We start from the raw sequence: 22,414 nt of genomic DNA, 5'->3' as shown, positions 1-22,414 counted from the left end.
AGTTCTGTGTTCTGAGTTCACGGGGCTGTCCCTCCAGGTGAAAGAGCCCGAGCAGAAGAGCTAACAGGGTTCCTCCTGCACAGCCTTTTGTCTCAAATGTGAACCGATAGATATGTTTTCTGTTTTAATGTCTTAATATAACTTTGGGTAAAAACATACCTATAATCAGATAGTCACCCCAGGTTTTAAATAGATTCCTGAGCACTGAACACTGTGTTGAGATGGCTGTGAGAGTGCTGTCAGTGACCCGAAAATGTGGTTCAGGCTCACCTGTCCTGCCGTGAATATGTCACTCTTGCTCTCCTTAGTAGTCCTTAGTAGAATGTCTTGACAGATAGTTCTAATGTGTGGTTTTTGTGGTCAGGATGGTGGAAGCCCCGCTGACTTGTTGATAGCTCTTGTTTACCCAGGAAAGAACGGAGACCTCCTCCCCACCACCGAAGAGGCCGAGGAACTTGAACGGGCCTTGCAGGCCGTGACTTCTCTCGAGTGCCTGAGTACCATTGGGGTGCTCACCCAGTCAGATGGTGTGCCCGTCCAGGAGCTATCAGACAGAGGAATAGGGGTTTTCTCCACAGGGACAGGAGCGTCGGGGATCCCGTCCTTGAGCCGAGAGGTCAACACGGACCTGGGGGAGCTGCTGAATGGGCGTATAGTCCATGACAACTTCTCTAGCCTAGAGCTGGATGAGAGCCTGCTCCGTTCAGCTACCTTGTCTAACCCACCTACACCCCTGGCAGGGCAGATCCAGGGGCAGTTCTCTGCCCCCGCCAGCGTCAGCCTTACTTCTGCCACTCTGATGAGCCAGAGTGCCCTTGGGGAGAGAGCCTTCCCAGGACAGTTTCATGGACTTCATGATGGCAGCCATGCCTCCCAGAGGCCACATCCTGCCCAGCTGCTGAGCAAGGCAGATGACCTAATCACCTCACGACAGCAATACAGCAGTGATCACTCACACTCCTCGCCCCATGGAAGCCATTATGACAGCGAGCACGTGCCGTCTCCCTACAGTGACCACATCACCTCTCCCCACACGACATCTTACTCTGGTGATAACATGGCAGCTACCTTCTCAGCAGAGATGCCCGTCATGGCGCAGCACTTGCTCCCGACGCCACTTGAGGTGCCACTCGGAGGGGTCGTGAACCCCAGAACTCACTGGGGCAATCTCCCCGTCAACCTCGGAGACCCCTCTCCGTTCAGCAACCTTCTCGTCGCCGATGGGCATCTTCTTTCCACGTCCCTCTCCACGCCGCCCACCACTTCGAACTCAGAGACCACACAGCCTGCCTTCGCCACCGTGACCCCCAGCAGCTCCAGTGTGCTCCCGGGGTTACCGCAGACCAGCTTCAGTGGCATGGGGCCTTCCGCTGAACTGCTGGCCTCCACCTCCCCCAAGCAGCAACTCCCTCAGTTCAGCGCAGCCTTCGGCCACCAGCTGAGTTCTCACAGTGGCATTCCCAAGGACCTGCAGCCCAGCCACAGCTCGATAGCGCCTCCCACAGGCTTCACAGTAACAGGTGCCACAGCTACAAGTACCAATAACGCATCTTCTCCCTTTACCTCCCCTAACTGAGCGTGTCTGTGTGTTTGCAGGCAGGTGGGGAACCTGGTGTTTTCTATCTTCTTTTCCCTCTTTATCACCCACCCCCTCGCCCCCTTTTCCTAAAGAAGATTTTAAAAATAACAGACGGGGACTAGAGGAGAACTCCCCTTTTCCAGTTAAACAAGTTCCCCCTGCGGTGGACCTCGCTTCAGTGTTCACATGTGCTCCTTGGCACTGGTGCTCGTTCCCTCCTGGCGGGTCCACCCTCCCCCCAGTGGTTTCCTTAGCGGCTCAGCACAGTGACTGGATAGAATCGACTTTGAGCAGCAAGTCCTAGAAGTGGAAGATACCTCAGATTACCAGTGCCCTTTACTATTTCCTAGTATCGTAGATCAATGCTTTCCATTCTAATACCAGGTCTTTACACAGGTGGTTCTAGCTAGAATGAGCCTGTTCATTGAGTTCTGTGTAAGAAATGGCAAATGGTGTGCAGAGGCAGATTCAAGCCTCTGTCTTAGCACCAACTGCTCAGCAAACACCACATGAGGCCAGGATTCCATTCCTAATTGTGATCATGTTTAATTAAAAAGAAAAAGAATTAGTCTTTTGACTGCCTGTGTGTGTGTGTGCACCCACGCGTGTATTTCTGTGCAGGGCAGGAAGCAGCTGTCCCATTGTTGGGTTTTTTTTTTCTTATTTCCTAATAAGTAGAAGTCTCTTCTCCTTTCCCACATCTCAGAGCCCTAATAAGGTTGGTCGTTCTTTCCCACTGAGTTAGCCGACCTTGGTGAATGGAGAAGGGTGGCAGTCTGGCGGCGTGAGTAGCACAACCCTTTTCTGCTAAGTTAGCCCAGAACACAAAAAGCTGAATTCACATCAGTGCCCGGCGGATGTGGTGAAGAGCTTGGCCAGGACTGCAGGGGTTGCTGCAATTCTGAGGTCTGATGGTTGGTTGTATTGCCTTTTTAGACAGCATTTGTTTCTGAATCCCTCTTCCATGGAATATATTCACAAGATGTAATTAAAGAAAATATTTTGATGTGAAAAGCAGGATAGTTCAAGATTGGTTTGGAGAGATGGGATCTGTGAACTCCTCGATCCATCTTTTGCTTTGGGATTTTTCATGTTTACAGTAGTGATTCTTTGGTAAAGTTTGTAAAATGTTGATGACACTTGTAGAATCAATGTACCAGTTGTGAAGTGACATGTAATATCTGAAGGATACACATTTTAAAATTTTCTTTCAAAGCAAAATATGGAAATTAGACATAAATCTTACTCACCCTTTGGTACTTTTAAAATAATTTTAAGTATTTAGGTTTAAGTTTGGGGAATTTTTTTGAAATACCAGATCTTGAAGGTTAAAAATCATGTTGGATAGTTTAGTAAGTTGGTGACTATGAAATGAATATGTGAGGTTTCTTTTTAACCTGCCTTCTCCCTGACCCCCCACCCTCCGCCCAAGGGTGGAACTAGATTTTAAAGGCATCTGTTCTCTGCTTTTGCTGAGAAGTTTCACTGTCCCTTGAGATACCATTGGCTATTTATACCTGAATCTAGTCTAATTTACATATATATATTTTAAAAGATGCGTAGAGAGAACATATCTATTAATGATGTGATATAATAATTCATTTGTCAGGGAATATTTGATCTTAATTCCTTTTCAATAGGTAAAGATTTGGATGTATTTTCCTACTTCCTCTATGTATTTCTCTTTATGCCATGCTAATTCTAACCAGTCCCTTCTTTTGAAAGCTTTTCTTTCTCTGCTTTTTAAAGGAATGATGGTGATCAGCAGGCATTATGCAGATACCACGTGCCTGAGATTATGGAGGGGAAATGTCACATGACTGTATGAAATCATGATATGCCCTATTTTGTATTTATTGAAGTTTTCTTTTTGTGGGCCAAAAATATGTTTGTAATATATTTAGGTTTTTTTTAATCATGATAATTGATTGGAAGATTTATTTTTTAATAGCTTTGCCTTTTTTGCAGATTGAGAAATTTCTAAATTATAAAATTATGTCACAAAGCAAAATTATATTTGGTAGCACCATAAATTTTTATTCTGAATGGTGAGAACAGATAATCTGAGTATTTCTCACCTGTGAACCTATGTTAGTAAGCTTTTTAATTTTAATGTACTGTAATGAAATGATTATGAGTAGTTACCTCTGCTCAAAAGTGTCATTTAGTTCACTGAACTCTTCACATCCCATTATAACCATCACATGCTAATTGTCCATTCTTAGTGATTCGATTCCGTCTCCACTGTGTACTAATCACAGGTTGTAGCAGAGCAGCCCATTGACTTTCTTTTTTACTGAGCTAAAAGTGGTACATACACATTGACTTTCTTATCAGCCCTTCTTTGACAGTGAAGGGAAAGTCATGGGATGTCGATTTGAATTTTTCTGGCAATTTGTCCCTTGTGGTAGCTGCTTAAAATTCTTCAGTTATGGAAACTGAGTTTGCAGTAAGTTGCACATTTTATTGTTTGCAATTTTCTGTTTTCTGTGCATTTTTAAGCCCTTTCCTGCTTTCTGGTAAGGAGGCATGAAATGATCAGGAATGTTGCCAGTTACAGCTTCACACCAAAAACTTTTGAGTAAATTCGTTTTTGTGTAGATGCCCACGATAAATAGCTGAAGAAAGGGCACCCGTAGAAAGTACCTGTGTAGATTTAAGAAAGTAGCGAAAAAACAAATTTTTCTTCTCACTTTGTCTACTTCAAAATAAATATCCATGCTTGCGATTCACTTTACTCTTGCTGTTTCTTGTGAGTCCCTTTTTGGAAAGAGAAGAACATCTGTGAACCCAGAGATAACCCTTAGGTTGCTGTTTTAGCTAATGGAGCAATTTTACTCTCTTAGTAGCAGGTTTGCTATTAACATGGAAAGAAAGAAACGAAGTATCTTTTACTCCAGAAATAGGAAAATTAGTGTCTTTTAAAATAGCACTTAAGGCTCCAATAAGGCAATACTGGAATCAGAAACAAATTTGATATAAGGTTCTATCTAATTACGTGGATACTAGCTTTCATCTTAGTGTTAAAACTCAACTCATGAGAAATAATGGCAAAGAAGGTTCACTCTGTTTCTGCAGTTCTTTGGGACCATTTATAAAGGCCAGTTAGATTGTGTTAAATGTGATTCAGTTTACAAAGTTGCTGCAGTTAATGGATACATTCTGTGCTCTGAGAATCTGAATTCCATGCTAATGTATAATGCTCACTGGCTGTGATCTATAGCATCTGAAGGAAAGATGTGTTTTTCTCCTTTACACTCTCTACATAACTGTTAATATTATTTTAGTTAAAGTACTTAAGACATTGATTTTCCCCTGTAAAAATGGCTTAGCAATTTGCACATCTGGGTAGATTATGTAGTTAGTAAACAATCCACAGTAGTAAATAGCAATTACATTTAACCCACCAAGTGACAGACTATGCAATGGAAAAATTTTCTAATTATCACCACATAGCTTATATGACAAAGGATTCTTTTCTCTAGTAACCTACCATGTGAACTAGAACTGTCTCATAAATGACTTCCTGAGCAATTTCATGTTGGCAGGCAGTGTGATGTGCCTAGAGTCCCTCCATGAAAAGAGTATAATTTAATGAGAAGCAAATAGTAGGTATGGACATAAAGTTGGAAAAAATTTTTTCTTTTCCTTAAAATCATAGTTATTGTCTTGAGTGGTTTAAGGCTAAAGAAAGCGAATACTTTATCTTTGCCAAATAATTATTTATAAGATTTATTTCTTAAATAAGCCTAATCTCTCAACTGCAAGTTAAGCAGCATCATTTTCTGTGACTAACACTAAAGCTTTTCCTTATCAGAGGTCGTTCGGTCCATGATTGTAATCCACAGAGGCAAAGACAGTGTCCATGATACACACAGCTGCCCTACCTGTGTGATTTTCTTCTTACCTGAAAAAAATATTTCTATTGATCCATACTACTGGGCTTTTATCATTTGGCACTAGAATTTGAGCCTGTGTAGGTCACACCCATCCTGTAAGTTCACTGATAACTTGCCTGCAGTCCTTCCTGTGCCCCTGCCTTGTGGGGCTGGTAATGGTGGTGGTAGCTTCATCCACAGTGTTTGTGGGAGGCAAGTTGCTTTTTCTCCAAGTTAGTTCAAAAGGTTGCTGTGGTTTGGTATTGCAAAGAGCTGAGGCTGTTAATAACACTAAACTATCATTTCAAGCTAATAGGTTTCAAATTCATTTAAAATTTGTTTAGGTATTTAGTTTCTGGTTTCTTCATCTTTCTTTTTAGCCTTCTTTTAACACTCTTATTAAATTCTGTTTTTAATCTGGTGTATATAGAATAATGCAGTGGTTGTTTAAATGGTCAACAGAATTCTGCAGTTTAATGAGGCAATTTAAAGGATTCCCTGGAAGAAAGTGTAGTCAGTCCGAATGTTTCATCGCAGACAGCTACATTGCTCCAAGGACTTTTTGTCCTGCCGAGAATTATATTTGTTGGAGAAAGGTGAGTGTGGGAATATATATTGGACAGAACATAGATTTTGTTTCCCCCCCTCTCAATACATTGAAAACAACTGAATTTTAATGGGCCTTCTATAGAAAAGTAAAACAATATAGTGACTGCTTAATACCTTGAACTTTATAAAGATTTCTAATATCATATATTGAAGTGAAGTGAAGTTGCTCAGTCGTGTCCAACTCTTTGCCACCCCGTGGACTGTAGCCTACCAGGCTGCTCCATCCATGGAATTCTCCAGGCAAGAATACTGGAGTGGGTTGCCATTTCCTTAGCTCCAGGGGATCTTCCCGACCCAGGGATCAAACCCAGGTCTCCCGCATTGCAGGCAGATGCTTTACCTTCTGAGCCACCTGGGAAGCCCAATATCATATATTGGAGGGACACAAAATCCATGTTTAGTTAATTAAAGCAACTTTTTTTTTATAATACTGTCTTTCAAAAGATGTGTAATAAAAGATCAGTGAAGAATATATTTGAATATCTCAAGTGTTTTTTTCTGATCAGTGAGTTAGGAAAGAAAACATAAAACATAAATGAGTAATTATGTCTCTTCTAATAACCAGTGTCATTAATGCAAAAATTGTGGGTCAGACTTAGCCTTATTTCTAAATAGCAAAAATTCTCTCTTTTTACTCCTACTCTGATTTTTTGTTAGCTTCCCTCTCTCTGCACTGTGATACAGAGCAAATAAAAGGAAACGTGGCATTTGAGAGAGAGTGAAAGAGCAAATGTGGGATGACACCCCCCCCCCCCCCCCCAGGTTCCCAAAGCTTGGGAACGTTTGGCTACTTTGAATGGCAGCGTTGTGGCGGTCTCAAGTGCAGTCTGGGAAAACAGTCTTCTAAGAGAAAACCTGTCTCACTCTCAGCAAAGTAGGGGAGCACAGCTTTCCTTCCGTTTTTCCCTTCTGCCTGCTTGCTCAGCCCACCCCCAGCACTGAAGTGTGTGTACACACATACACGCATGATCTGTACTGCTCTTGGCCCAAGAGAACCTTTTCTTTCACTTGGTTCTTTTTTTTTAAGCTGGGGGCCACTGAAGTAAGCTCTATATGCACCCAAAGTTCCCCGTGGAAAACTTTTCAACATGCAGTGCAGAAGGCTCCAATGCAGTTTAAACGCCACCCTTGCTTTTACTTGGAGAATAGTCTGATTTGCCCTGACCTGGCTCCACCCTGCGTCACTGAAGTACGGTTGGCTCCAGCTGATGAGCCTGGAAGGGATGGGAAGGTTTGGTACTTAGGACGTTGTCTTCATCTGCTCGGAAGGGTTGAATCAGTTCCTCTCAACAGTGATAATTCTTTTCACTGTATAGTGTTGAGTATGTCTCAGGGATTCCTTGTGGAAATTAGGGCAGTTTTTAAAATAAGAAATTAGTTTTAAAAGCAACTAAAGGTGACTCATCATTGAGAGAGCGCAGGAAAGAGAAAACGTTTGGTTTCGTAGCCCATGGTGTCTTGCTTGGGACGCTTCTCCTTCTCCTTCAGGCTCTCATCTCAGCCTCAGCATACAGAATCCTTTCCCACCACGCACAGCTTTAAAACTTTTATTTAAAACTTTCCTTCCCCAATGAGCTTTCAGAATACTTATTGTAGATTTTAAGAGAAAAGGTATATTAATTTATGCTATTAACATCACCTCATAAATTATAAGTTTTATACTAAAGCTGTATTGAGTGTAATGAATTATGTTGCCTATGTGTTTAATAGCTAAAAAATTATATATGAGCTTTTTTTTTTTTTTTTTGACAAAACAAACTAGTGAAGCACCTTTTTACACTGGATCTCTGCCGTGTCAAGGTGTATAGCTATCCTTTGCTACCTTGCAGATATATAAAATAGAAGGATATCCTGGGGCCTCAAAATGTAGAACACCTTTAGACCATTTATTACTGCTCATAGAACCGTTGAGAAATCACGTTTCCTTAGTAAATGATCTGTGGTTTACACTTAAGATGGCTAGAAGCTTAGTTACAGGGTAAATAGAAATACATAGATCAAGTAAAAACTCCCAACTACTGTAGCTGGAATTTGTAAATTAAGTTTTTAAGACCTCTTTTATTTCCTATGGATTTATTCTTTTAATTACAGTTTATTCTGTAAGTTGGGAAGTCAAATAGGAAAAATAATAAATCTAGATGTTCTCAGTGTCTTATTCAGGAACTTTTTATCCCTCCTCACTAAGGAATTCCCACTGTGACTTAAAAATAGAATTAAAGTACTTGTGTGCATGTATTTGTCTGTGTTTTTACACACATGCAAAAATATACATTGGGGGCACGTGTATGAGAGAGATGAATGTGTGCTTACGTAAAAAGAGAAAGGCAACAGAATGTATGGTAGAAATATGATTTATTTAGTTGAGGGCGTTGGAGTTCCTTTCTCATTGTCTCTGTTGTATAAATACACCAAATTCTTGATTGTGTTATGTTAAAAGGCTAGCTCTGATATCATGTGCATTTTATTTCAAGCTTTTGATTAGCTTATGTTATGTTTTTAAAACAACACAAAAAACAGCAGGTTCTAAGACCAGCCTCTTGCTTTTGAGTGGAAAAATAAGAGAAAAACAGACCTGTACATGAGCTGTGTTTATCTATTGGGGTGGTGGGACCAGAGATCAGTTGAACCTTTTTTATGTTAATAATAGATTTCTTCATATTCTGAGTTATAAAATATTATTGATCACCTTTTCTTGGTGAAATAAAGTTGAGGCCTTTTGTAAAGAATGCCATTTTTAAAGGGGCTCCTTTGTTTAAAGAGTTGGTGGGATCATTTCACCATGCACATTTCAAAGCTGGGTTGATTTCAGTTATTTCCAAATTTTTTTTTTTTAATTACTCAGTTGTGTTGTTGTTTATGAAGTTAGCATGCCCCCAAACCACCATATTTTGGCTATAGGAAAATTATGATACCCTTGACTTTTTACCTGGTTTATATGCAATTTTTAAAAAATGCATTCCTGTATTTTGAGTTTTGTCATTTTGCTATACATTCATTACTGAAGTGTCTGGTGGTCTAAAATAGTCAAAGCTAGAGTTTTATTAAATGCTCCAGTCACATTTATTTTTAATATTAAAAAATCGTACTTTGAAACATGTTAAAACAACTTCTGATAAATGACGTCTGGATTTGTCGTTATCTTTGAAGCCTCATTCATTTTAGATATACTCAAGACCTAGGAAAGCTTTTTGTATGTTGTTTTTACAGTTGTATTTTTTGCAGCATCTCCCAGTTTCATTCACTCTTGCTTTATGGATTTTTTAAAAATCTGCGTATTTCTTGTACATATGCATGCAAATGAAAGAAGGGAGGTTGTATTGGTGCCATTTCTCCCTTCAGTTACTGGTTAATGGGATTTGCTAGAATAAATTCCCCTGATTGAAGGGTGAAGCTAAGCCCTTTTGTGTATATCTGTACAGAGATGTGTATATGGGATGTGGTGGCACTTTGCTGAATGTGAACTTGCCTTGTCGATGGAAAGATTGAGAAGTATTATGTTTATTTATACATTTGTATAAATCTATATATACACGTATGTATATGTGTGTGTATAGATAAATCTATATACATATATTTCCCTAAAAGAAAAAAAGTGTGTGTGTAACAGATAAACAGCCTTTGTTAAGCAAGATTATACATCTTTGGAGAATTGTGGATTATTCTATAAGCAAGAAGAGGGACAGTCTAGTGTAATTATCAGAGCATACAAAGATGGAAGTCCTTAGGATTATAGTCTTGTTTATGAATTCCTCTTAGAACTGTTCTTACTTGCCACTCCCACTGTTCTTCATTTTCATGGACTTCTAAGTCAATCTCTCACCACTTAAAAATCACACTACTTTGTGTTTTTTTCTCCTTTATTAGGTCCTTTTTGCCAGAATCATTTGGCCTAACCATATTTCATTAACACTTCACTTGTCTCTGAAATTTCCCGGAAGACACAAATTTTGGCAATACTTTCTATGGTAATTTTGAAAATTGGGCATCATTTGTCTCAAAAACAACCAACCAATAAACAAAAGATCAACATTCAAACAGAACTACTTTGAAAGTTTTACCTAGTTAATTTGGGGATGTTTTACTTAAATTGGAAAAACATAATTGTGCTTTTATGATTGACATTAGTATTATATTTATTTTTTCATTTATTGTCACTAATTTGTCATTTTAAAATTTTGTTTTACTTTGTGATTGATCATACTTTTACCATTTTCATTTTAATGGAGAGCCTCTTGAATTCTATAACTCATTTTCTTCATGATGAAACTGCTTTAATGAATTCTGCTATATTTCCTTTGGACTTTTCTCACATTTGTGACATTCTGTTTTAACTTTGCTGCAGCTCTCTAGAAAACTTGCATCCCTATATATTGTGCCTTTAAAGCTTTTATGCACACACAGACAGAAGTGTATATATACATGTTGGAGCATGTGTACATATACTTTCCTATATACTCACACAGTATGTCTCTAGTATATATTGTGTGAGTGAATATATAGATATTCAAAGGCAAGGAAATGTTGCTCTCTAGATATATATGTATATAAATAGTGTTGATATATTGTATATACACATGTATATGTATGAGTTTTAAATGGCAATCTTTTACATTTAGCAAAATGCTACCCCTACTGGAATATTGTCACTGCGATAGCAGTTGTATGTAATGATTTAAAATAACATTATCAAAAGTTATTTAAAGAACATTTAGAAGTCTCATCTAAAGAGGTCCACACATTATTTATTTCTCCTCCTTTTCCTTTTATTGTTATTATTTTTTTTTTAACTGAAAGGGAGACTGTCATTTTAAAAACGCCACCTATCCCGGGAGAGGAAGAGAACTGGAGACTCACTTGAGGCCCCTCACGTGTCTTCCTCTCTCTGAAATGGAGATACACCACAAACCAGCCTGTTTATTTCAGTTACAAAGCAACCCTAACATTTCCATTACCATATGTCATCCACCATCTCCCAGATCAACTTAATTCACCAATTTGCCTCTTCCTTTCGTTAATAATTAATGATCATTGAGATCATTTTGCCTGGGGGAAGTTAACTACTCTCTAGCTGCAGGGAAATTTATCACCTACTTGTTATTCTGCCTTGTTCAAAATTCAACTTTGAGAAAAGACAGCTCTCTCATGAAGCTATCTTAAGCAGGTTTTACATTTATTTAGTCAAAGGTCTTCCCAGACATTTTTTTTTTTTTTAAGAACTCCAAGTCTGCATGTACCCGACCTAGATTTAATTCTTACTCCCCACAGCTTCAGGTATTTTTCCTTAGTATATCAATTTGACATGCTGAATGGAAGAATACTAAGAAAAAACTGTTCAGTATTTTATTTTATGATGAGTTGGTAGCAGATTCCATTTTAAGACCTTCTAGAGAGAGGAGTGTAGATGGACAATCCTAAATTGTAAGATGTTAACAAAAAACAGATGGAGTAAGAATACCCCTGAAGACACAAATAGAGAAGTTGGGGTTTGAGGAATTTCACAGAGTAACTTAGCTAAAACTTGATATCAGAAGCAGCCTTTAACAGAAGCCTCTTGGCAGTTGTATGGTACTAACCAGAGTACTGAAGTGCACACTGAAACCAAGTTGCAGTGGGAAATCAAAGGTGAGGTAACAGATTCAAAACCAGTAAAACAACAGGTTGCACAGTTTTGAAATCTCTTCTAACAAAGTAGCTGCACGGTAGCAAGGACGAGCCGTCCTCAAAGCCCTTTCTTTTCAGTGTTCTCCTTCACCTTGGCACACAAGTATGTTCAACAGGCCATACATTAGAATATATATACAAAAAAAAAAAATTCAAAGCTGCTTAAAGGGAACTTACAAACTGAGACTCTTCTCTATGTTAATAGTGGCTAGAAGCTTAGTTATATGCACAAGAGCTAGAAGCCACTTGTTTCTACACAGATTGTAGGAGCAAGGTGAGATTGGCAGGTTTGGGGACAGGGCCCCCAGTTCTGAGGAAAGGCGTATCCATGGTATTGGGTGTGCTATTGCTGGTGGGGAGAACACATTTGGGGAAATGATGGGCTTTGGTTTGTAATTTCCCTTTAAACAAGAAGAGATGGCTCACATTTTCCATGTATATCTCAATGAATGTACTGTATTACCATTTTAAAAATTTGATGAAATAATAATGGATTGGTCTCCTTTTGTTTTCTGGTCCTTGTTTAATTTGTTTAAGGGTTTTTGTATACAAAAGTTTACATTTTTATGTATATTTTTCTTGTGTAAAAACTGATGTAATATGTGTATAAAACACTGTATGTATTATCTGTATATAGTGTGACAAAATGATTTTTCTTTCTTTCTTTTGGATGTATTAATAAATCTTGCTGTGAAGTAGCCTTGCTCTTGGTTTAATTTCTTTTGCCTGGATGTTGATGGAAGCTGTTAATCCAGAGTAAGGATTTTTCCCTCTTTGTTAGCTAGAGTATTTATACATGTTTTTTATATCTTATATTTTGGCAAGAACTCCAGGGGGCTTTATTCATGGTTCTTTATATTTAGACTAACAGTGATTAATATCTGTCATATCTGTGGATCAATTAAGTGCTCCTCAAAGTGACTTTAAGGTGGTATCCAACCTTGAAATCCAAGCAGAAGTTGCATAGGAAATTGTTATGTTCTATAATGGAGGTCTTGCAAGCCAGTTTCTATTTAATTTATCAGGAGCACCTTTTTCTCTTCTTTTTCATAGTTTCACAAGTATAAGAACAACTTCATGCTGTATAACCAAAGTAGTACAAACAAAAACCTTTTAACACTCTTCCTTTAAGGCGTTGCCAAGTGCCTGCCTTGTATCTCCTTGGAATTGAAATACATTTTTTTTTTTAATATGTAGATTGGAACTCTTCATTTTCTATGCTGAGGAATTGTGTGGTACTGATAGAGGCTAGGACAAAATTCACAAAGAAAAATTAGTAATGTTCTAATCACACTTTCCTCTTGTATAGACTTATGATTTTTTACTTTTGTGGGACATTAGACTGTTTAAAAGGTTATTTTTTATTATTTATTTTTGGCTGTGCTGTGTCTTTGTTGCTGCATGGGCTTTTCTCTAGATGCGGCAAATGAGGACTACTCTCTGGTTGCAGCGTGGAAGCTTCTCATTGCGGTGGCTTCTTTTTGCAGCTCCCGGGCTCTTGAGCACAGGCTCAATAGTTGTGGCTCATGGGCTTAGTTGCTCCATGGCATGTGGGATCTTCCCAGATCAGGGATCAAACCCGTCTCTCCTGCATTGGCAGGCAGATTTTTTACCACTGAACCTCCAGGGAAGCTCCTTGGACTTTTTCTTTCTTGATCTCTAATCCAGGCATGTAGGTTCCAGAATTGTACTTTGCTTCTCTAAAGAAGTTACCATTCTGCAGCTAGAAGCAGATATCCACAGCACTAATGAAACGGCCAACACTGACAGAGCTTCATTCATCCACCTCTGCCTTTGAAACTGCAAGTTATGAAGACTAATGCTTGGCATTGATCTATCCATGTTTTTGGTTATATGGTAGTTGATTTTAAACTCTTGTTCTTTTCTACTTAAGGATGCTTTTTTTTGTTGTTCTTTTTTTAAAATATAAATTTATTTATTTTAATTGGAAGCTAATTACTTTACAATATTGTATTGGTTTTGCCATACATTGACATGAATCTGCCACGGGTGTACACGTGTTCCCCATCCTGAACCCCCGTCCTACCTCCCTCCCCATACCATCCCTCTGGGTCATCCCAGTGCCCCAGCCCCAAGCACCCTGCATCATGCATTGAACCTGGACTGGCATTTTGTTTCACATATGATATATACATTTCAATGCCATTGTCCCAAATCATCCCACCCTTGCTCTCTCCCACAGAGTCCAAAAGACTATTCTATACATTTGTGTCTCACATACAGGGTTATTATTACCATCTTTCTAAATTCTATATATACACGTTAGTATACTGTATTGGTGTTTTTCTTTCTGGCTTACTTCACTCTGTATAATAGCCTGCAGTTTCATCCACCTCATTAGAACTGATTCAAATGTATTCTTAATGGCTGAGTAATACTCCATTGTGTATATGTACCACAGCTTTCTTATCCATTCGTCTGCTGTTGGACATCTAGGTTGCTTCCATGTATGTCCTGGCTATTATAAACAGTGCTGCGATGAACATTGGGGTACACGTGTCTCTTTCAATTCTGGTTTCCTCAGTGTGTATGCCCAGCAGTGGGATTGCTGGGTCGTATGGCAGTTCTATTTCCAGTTTCTTAAGGAATCTCCACACTGTTCTCCATAGTGGCTGTACTAGTTTGCATTCCCACCAACAGTGTAAGAGGGTTCCCTTTTCTCCACACCCTCTCCAGCATTTATTGTTTGTGACTTTTGGATAGCAGCCATTCTGACCGGCATGAGATCGTACTTCATTGTGGTTTTGATTTGCATTTCTCTGATAATGGGTGATGTTGAGCATCTTTTCATGTGTTTGTTAGCCGTCTGTATGTCTTCTTTGGAGAAATGTCTGTTTAGTTCTTTGGCCCATTTTTTGATTGGGTCGTTTATTTTTCTGAAATTGAGCTGCAGGAGTTGCTTGTATATTTTTGAGATTAATTCTTTGTTAGTTGCTTCATTTGCTATTATTTTCTCCCACTCTGAAGGCTTTCTTTTCACCTTGCTTATAGTTTCCTTTGTTGTGCAGAAGTTAAGGATGCTTTTCTAAATATCAGCTTAAGTGCAAAAACTTGAGGTTGTGCTGAGTACTTTATTTGATTTTTAAAAAGTAGCCTTAAGGAGACAAGCTTTTAAATGACATGTTTGAGTTCACTTCACTTCAGTCGCTCAGTTGTGTCCGACTCTTTGCGACCCCATGAATTGCAGCACACCAGGCCTCCCTGTCCATCACCAACTCCTGGAGTTCACTGAGACACACATCCATCGAGTCGGTGATGCCATCCAACCATCTATCCTCTGTCGTCCCCTTCTCCTCCTGCCCCCAATCCCTCCCAGCATCAGTCTTTTCCAATGAATCAACTCTTTGCATGAGGTGGCCAAAGTACTGGAGTTTCAGCTTTAGCATCATTCCTTCCAAAGAAATCTCAGGGCTGATCTCCTTCAGAATGGACTGGCTGGATCTCCTTGCAGTCCAAGGGACTCTCAAGAGTCTTCTCCAACACCACAGTTCAAAAGCATCAATTCTTCGGCGCTCAGCCTTCTTCACAGTCCAACTCTCACATCCATACATGGCCACAGGAAAAACCATAGCCTTGACTAGACGGACCTTTGCTGGCAAAGTAATGTCTCTGCTTTTAAATATGCTATCTAGGTTGGTCATAACTTTCCTTCCAAGGAGTAAGCGTCTTTTAATTTCATGGCTGCAGTCACCATCTGCAGTGATTTTGGAGCCCCAAAAAATAAAGTCTTGACACTGTTTCCACTGTTTCCCCATCTATTTCCCATGAAGTGATGGGACCGCATGCCATGATCTTCATTTTCTGAATGTTGAGCTTTAAGCCAACTTTTTCACTCTCCACTTTCACTTTCATCAAGAGGCTTTTGAGTTCCTCTTCACTTTCTGCCATAAGGGTGGTGTCATCTGCATATCTGAGGTTATTGATATTTCTCCCGGCAATCTTGATTCCAGCTTGCGCTTATTCCAGTTCAGCGTTTCTCATGATGTACTCTGCATATAAGTTAAATAAGCAGGGTGACAATATACAGCCTTGACGTACTCCTTTTCCTATTTAGAACCAGTCTGTTGTTCCATGTCCAGTTCTAACTGTTGCTTCCTGACCTGCATACAAATTTCTCAAGAGGCAGATCAGATGGGTCTGGTATTCCCATCTCTTTCAGAATTTTCCACAGTTTATTGTGATCCACATAGTCAAAGGCTTTGGCATAGTCAATAAAGCAGAAACAGATGTTTTTCTGGAACTCTCTTGCTTTTTCCATGATCCAGCGGATGTTGGCAATTTGACCTCTGGTTCCTCTGCCTTTTCTAAAACCAGCTTGAACATCAGGAAGTTCACGGCTCACGTATTGCTGAAGCCTGGCTTGGAGAATTTTGAGCATGACTTTACTAGCGTGTGAGATGAGTGCAATTGTGCGGTAGTTTGAGCATTCTTTGGCATTGCCTTTCTTTGGGATTGGAATGAAAACTGACCTTTTCCAGTCCTGTGGCCACTGCTGAGTTTTCCAAATTTGCTGGCATATTGAGTGCAGCACTTTCACAGCATCATCTTTCAGGATTTGGAATAGCTCAGCTGGAATTCCATCACCTCCACTAGCTTTGTTCGTAGTGATGCTTTCTAAGGCCCACTTGACTTCACATTCCAGGATGTCTGGCTCTAGGTCAGTGATCACACCATCATGATTATCTGGGTCATGAAGATCTTTTTTGTACAGTTCTTCTGTGTATTCTTGCCACTTCTTCTTAATATCTTCTGCTTCTGTTAGGTCCATACCATTTCTATCCTTTATCGAGCCCATCTTTGCATGAAATGTTCCCTTAGTATCTCTGATTTTCTTGAAGAGATCTCTAGTCTTTCCCATTCTGTTGTTTTCCTCTATTTCTTTGCATTGATCGCTGAAGAAGGCTTTCTTATCTCTTCTTGCTATTCTTTGGAACTCTGCATTCAGATGCTTATGTCCTTTCTTTTCTCCTTTGCTTTTTGCCTCTTTTCTTTTCACAGCTATTTGTAAGGCCTCCCCAGACAGACTTTTTGCTTTTTTGAATTTTTTTCCATGGGCATGGTCTTGATCCCTGTCTCCTGTACAATGTCATGAACCTCATTCCATAGTTCATCAGGCACTCTATCTATCAGATCTAGGCCCTTAAATCTATTTCTCACTTCCACTGTATAATCATACGGGATTTGATTTAGGTCATACCTGAATGGCCTAGTGGTTTTCCCTACTTTCTTCAATTTAAGTCTGAATTTGGCAATAAGGAGTTCATGATCTGAACCACAGTCAGCTCCTGGTCTTGTTTTTGCTGACTGTATAGAGCTTCTCCATCTTTGGCTGCAAAGAGTATAATCAGTCTGATTTCGGTGTTGACCATGTGGTGATGTCCATGTATAGAGTCTTCTCTTGTGTTGTTGGAAGAGGGTGTTTGTTATGACCAGTGCATTTTCTTGGCAAAACTCTATTAGTCTTTGCCCTGCTTCATTCCATATTCCAAGGCCAAATTTGCCTGTTACTCCAGGTGTTTCTTGACTTCCTACCTTTGCATTCCAGTCCCCTATAATGAAAAGGACATCTTTTTTGGGTGTTAGTTCTAAAAGGTCTTGTAGGTCTTCATAGAACTGTTCAATTTCAGCTTCTTCAGCATTACTGGTTGGGGCATAGACTTGGATTACTGTGATATTGAATGGTTTGCCTTGGAAACGAACAGAGATCATTCTGTTGTTTTTGAGACTGCATCCAAGTACTGCATTTCGGACTCTTTTGTTGACCATGATGGCTACTCCATTTCTTCTGAGGGATCCCTGCCCGCAGTAGTAGATATAATGGTCATCTGAGTTAAATTCACCCATTCCAGTCCATTTGAGTTCGCTGATTCCTAGAATGTTGACATTCACTCTTGTCATCTCTTGTTTGACCACTTCCAATTTGCCTTGATTCATGGACCTGACATTCCAGGTTCCTATGCAATATTGCGCTTTACAGCATCGGACCTTGCTTCTATCACCAGTCACATCCACAACTGGGTTTTGATTTTGCTTTGGCTCCATCCCTTCATTCTTTCTGAAGTTGTTTTTCCACTGATCTCCAGTAGCATATTGGGCACCTACCGACCTGGGGAGTTCCTCTTTCAGTATCCTATCATTTTGCCTTTTCATACTGTTCATGGGGTTCTCAAGGCAAGAATACTGAAGTGGTTTGCCATTCCCTTCTCCAGTGGACCACATTCTATCAGATCTCTCCACCATGACCCGCCCATCTTGGGTTGCCCCAAGGGCATGGCTTAGTTTGGGAGAAGGCAATGGCACCCCACTCCAGTACTCTTGCCTGGAAAATCCCATGGACGGAGGTGCCTGGTAGGCTGCAGTCCATGAGGTCGCTAAGAGTTGGACACGACTGAGTGACTTCACTTTCACTTTTCACTTTCATGCATTGGAGAAGGAAATGGCAACCCACTCCAGTGTTCTTGCCTGGAGAATCCCAGGGACGGGGGAGCCTGGTGGACTGCCGTCTATGGGGTCGCACATAGTCCGACACGACTGAAGCAACTTCACAGCGTGGCTTACTTTCATCCAGTTAGACAAGGCTGTGGTCCTAGTGTGATTAGATTGACTAGTTTTCTGTGAGTATGGTTTCAGTGTGTCTGCCCTCTGATGCCCTCTTGCAACACCTACAGTCTTACTTGGGTTTCTCTTAACTTGGACGTGGGGTATCTCTTCATGGCTGCTCCGGCAAAGCGCAGCCACTGCTCCTTACCTTGGACGAGGGGTATCTCCTCACCGCTGCCCTTCCTGACCGTCAACGTGGGATAGCTCCTCTAGGCCCTCCTTCGCCCTCGCAGCCACGGCTCCTTGGGCGTGGGGTTGGTCCTCCCGGCCGCCCCTGGCCTCGGGCGTGGGGCGTGGGGTAGCTCCTCCCGGCTGCCGCCCTGACCTCGGACGCAGGGTAGCTCCTCTCCGCCGTTCCTGCACCGTCGCAGCCTGGCACTCTCAACCGCTGCTCCTGACCTCCGACGTGGGGTAACTCCTCTTGGCCGCAGCCCTTAGGACATGGGGTCCTCCGGGTTTCTGCCCCTGACCTCGGATGTGGGGTAGCATCTTTAAAGGGTCGGTGCTGAGGACCTGTGGTTTACTGAGTACAAGCAAAAATTCAAATTTAGAAGATAATATATTTAATTCCTTTATTAGCATATCTCCAGCTCCTTACCCTATCATCTGCCTCATTAACAGTAATTCTTTAAAAAAAAAAACAAAAACTTGTATTGTTAAAAAACCTCATTTACATTAAGTTGTAGCTTTTAGAAATGTGTGGATCTGAACATTAAGGAGGTATTAGTTTGTTTCTTTCACATAACTGGTGTCCTGGAAAATTCTTTAACATGTGACTGTAGTCAGTTATTTTTCCTACTCTAAATCTCTGTAATAGAGAGATGCCTACTGCTTAGTATTCTGAAATTTCATTCAAGCTGCTGGTGGTATGCTATTGCTGCTTCTGTTCTTCTGTCTTCCCGTTGATCTGTCTTTTTGGCCTTCATTTTTTAAAATTATTATTACTATTCACTTGTTTATATGCTTGAGCACTTCCTGTTAAGGACAATGGGACATGTAAGATTGAATCTCAACTAGTTTCTACACTCTCAAGACTACCACATAGAAAAGAGAAGTTGCATAACTATACAAACAAGGTAGAAATTGTCGAGTGCTTAGAAGAGTAGCAAAATGCTATGTAAGTTCATGTCAAAAAAGAGATCATTTCCAACCAAAGGGGAGAGAAAGTTTTGTAGAGAACCGTGCATCTGAATAGGGCGTTCAAGGATGAACAGTATTTGGACATCCGAAAACAGAGAAGTATTCCACATAGAGGAAGCTGCATACTCAGTCAGGTGCCTCGTGGTTTGTGTGAGAATAGGGAGAGGTTTAACTTGACATGTACGCATAAGATGTATGAGGGAGGGTGGTGAGGAACAGACTGGAGAAGTTAGTAGGAATGAGAGAATAGTGAGCATGGAAGGCTAGATCAGGCAGCGGGACAACGGAGGGATGGGGACTAGTCTGATATCATCATTTCAGAGGTTCATGATAGAGAGGTGAGTTGGGATGTTGCTAGTGCAATGGTTAGGCTTGCTAGTAAAGTCAAGACGGTGGCAGTGAGAAGTGGAAAGAAGGAGGAATTCAAAAAAGCTTGGGAACACTCAGATGTCAGGAGCAAGGGAGGAGGAAGAGAAACTAAAACCAGACTTCATCTCTAGATTTCTGGAAGAATAGTGGTACTGATGGTGAGAGCAGACAGCACCACTCTCAACACATAATGGTTTTCAGAGTCAATTATTTTTTCCAATGGTTTTAAATACATAAAGGTTGAGTCAGAAACAGGGGCATCCTCTCTGTTGGCACGGCCCCCTGGTTAGAGTTAGGGCTCAGAAGAGAGAATCAAACTGAAGTTACAGATCAGAAGTTATGGACATAGAGTTGCTTGTTGAAGCCAGCTATAAATGATGAGGAAGAAAGATAAGAACAAATTTTGGAGACCACTTCTACATAATCTATTATATTTTACTTACAGGCCTAAAAGAGCTTAAATAATTTTTCCAGAGTCTCTTACAGAGGCTAGCAGACTGACTTGCCTAGGGGCGATAGTATTAAGGAAAGGCCCTCCCCACCCCTGACCTCACGAGGGCCTGTAGACATTCACCCCTCACACTCCTTTCCAATGACTTGCTCATCCCACCTGGACAGGACACTCAGTGTCCATACAATTAGCGCCTGAAGCCCCAGCTCCTAGCACAGTGTGGTTGCCCATAATCACAGGAAAGTATTACTGAATGAATTCAGTACTCTGAAGAAGTTCATGACTGGAAAGAATGCAGATCTGAAGAGACTTAGAGGATCTGGTGAGACTTAGAGGATCTGGTGAGAGGCAGTGTGGCAACTGGTGATGGCTACAGAGTTTGGAGTAAGACTTTCTTTATTCTAATATTGGCTCCACTATCTACAAACTTTGTGATCTCCGGTAAGTCATTTAACCTCTCCCTGCCTCGCTTTCCTCAACCATTAAATGCAATGGGAGGATTACATGACACAACCTATGGAAAGCAGGTGCAGTGGTTAGTTCCTTAGTGCACACACTTAAGTAAACACTTGCTTATTTTAGTTATGCTCATTTTATGACTTGAGGAAGATACAAACACCATAGGTGTCTGGGGGAAAGTGGAAAGAAAATAGGAAAACGAACAGAAGTTAGCTGTGGAGGAGGAGGATGCGTATAGGCAAGAAGCTTGGGCAAGAAGTTTCTGAAGATAAAGGCAGTGCTGATATTTGTAACACAAGAGGATATGGGTCACCAACAGGTAGGGTTACTTTTACTCAAGTTCCAAAATATTCTACGATGTATTCAGTTACTGAAGCCCTGTTAACTATTATTGGTCTTTTGCTTTTTAATATTTATAGATTTTACATTTAATTTTTTTTTTTGACTGTACTGGGTCTTCATTGCTTTGCTTGGGCTTTCTCTAGTTGCAGCCAGCGGGGGCCGCTCTCTAGTTGTGCTCAGGTTTCTCGTTGCAGTAGCTTCTCTTGGTGAGCACAGGATTTAGGGTGCATGGGCTCAGGAGTTGTGGCACGGAGGTTTAGTTGCCCTGAGGCATGTGGGATCTTCCTGGACCAGGGATCAAACCCATGTCCCTGCATTGACAGGCAAATTCTTTACCACTGGACCATCAGGGAAGTCCTATATTTACTCTTTCACAGTACAAAGCATTATGTAGTGGAACGAAACGTATCACTGTATCCTAACTTGTAGAATATAGTTTGGATTACAAAGCATTTAAGAGGGCCTCCCTGGTGGTTCAGTGGTAAAGAATCTGCCTCCCAGTGCAGGAGACACAGATTCGATACCTGATCCAGAAAGATCCCACAGGCCGCAGAGCAACTGAGCCTGTGTGCCGCAACTACTGAAGTCCACGTGCCCTAAAGCCTGTGCTCCGCAACACAAGAAGCCCCTGCAGTGGGAGGCCTGCTCACTGAAATTGGAGAAGAGCCCCCGCTCACCGCAACTAGAGAAAAGCCAGAGTAGCACAAAGACCCAGCGCAGCCAAAAATAAATACATACAATTATTTTTTTAAAGCATTTAAGAAAATAGAACATAAGGAATTAGTACAGGGTCCTTTATCAAAAGATGTGCATGTCACCTGCTAAACTAAAGAGTAGAAATCAAATTTACAAAGCCATACTGTGTATCACCCCTGCAATGCAGAGAGGTCAACATGCTGCTCTGTGGCACTCAGCCTCTGTCACAGATGTTTTTTAAGACTAACATCTTTCCCTTACTTTCTTTTCCCTTCAATAGCTGTCATTTCTATTTACTGCTAAACATTATACCTGCTTTTTCCACCATTACTCTTTAACCATTGCACTTTAGCTTTCACCTTATTTTCGTGAAGCTATTCTTTCCAAAGTTATTGATGAACTTTGATGCTATTCTCTGTAACCTCTCTGACCCAGTCAGCATGGACAACGTTTCATTGTCCTGCGTCTCCACTTAATTCTCAGATTATGTCATTTCTAGGTTCTCTGTTAGTTTCATTCACCTCCTCTTTCTTTTCCCTAAATTTGAATATGTCTCAAACTCATTCTTCAACCTCTTTTTTTCTTCTCTGTACACGAGCTTCCAGTGTA

The 22,414-nt window shown here is 40.6% G+C and overlaps 1 protein-coding gene across 9 annotated transcripts in view; it reads left to right on the top strand.

The window, feature by feature from the left end:
* The window catches only part of INO80D (INO80 complex subunit D), a 70,510-nt gene extending 58,085 nt beyond the window's left edge, over window positions 1–12,425 (top strand). For 8 of the 9 annotated variants that reach the window (XM_061382406.1, XM_061382357.1, XM_061382399.1 and 5 more), the window contains one exon: window positions 396–12,425. In XM_061382406.1, coding sequence (XP_061238390.1) covers window positions 396–1,576 — 1,181 coding nt within the window. In that variant the 3' untranslated portion in view covers window positions 1,577–12,425. The remainder of the gene's footprint in view (window positions 1–395) is intronic. The other variant, XM_061382415.1, reaches the window with a different exon arrangement.
* The last annotated feature ends 9,989 nt before the right edge of the window (window positions 12,426–22,414 follow it).

The sequence above is a fragment of the Bos javanicus genome, chromosome 2, assembly GCF_032452875.1.
Source record: "Bos javanicus breed banteng chromosome 2, ARS-OSU_banteng_1.0, whole genome shotgun sequence".
Lineage (NCBI taxonomy): Eukaryota > Metazoa > Chordata > Mammalia > Artiodactyla > Bovidae > Bos > Bos javanicus.
The sequence above is the reverse complement of the archived record's forward strand: the minus strand, read 5'-3'. Positions and strand labels throughout refer to the sequence as shown.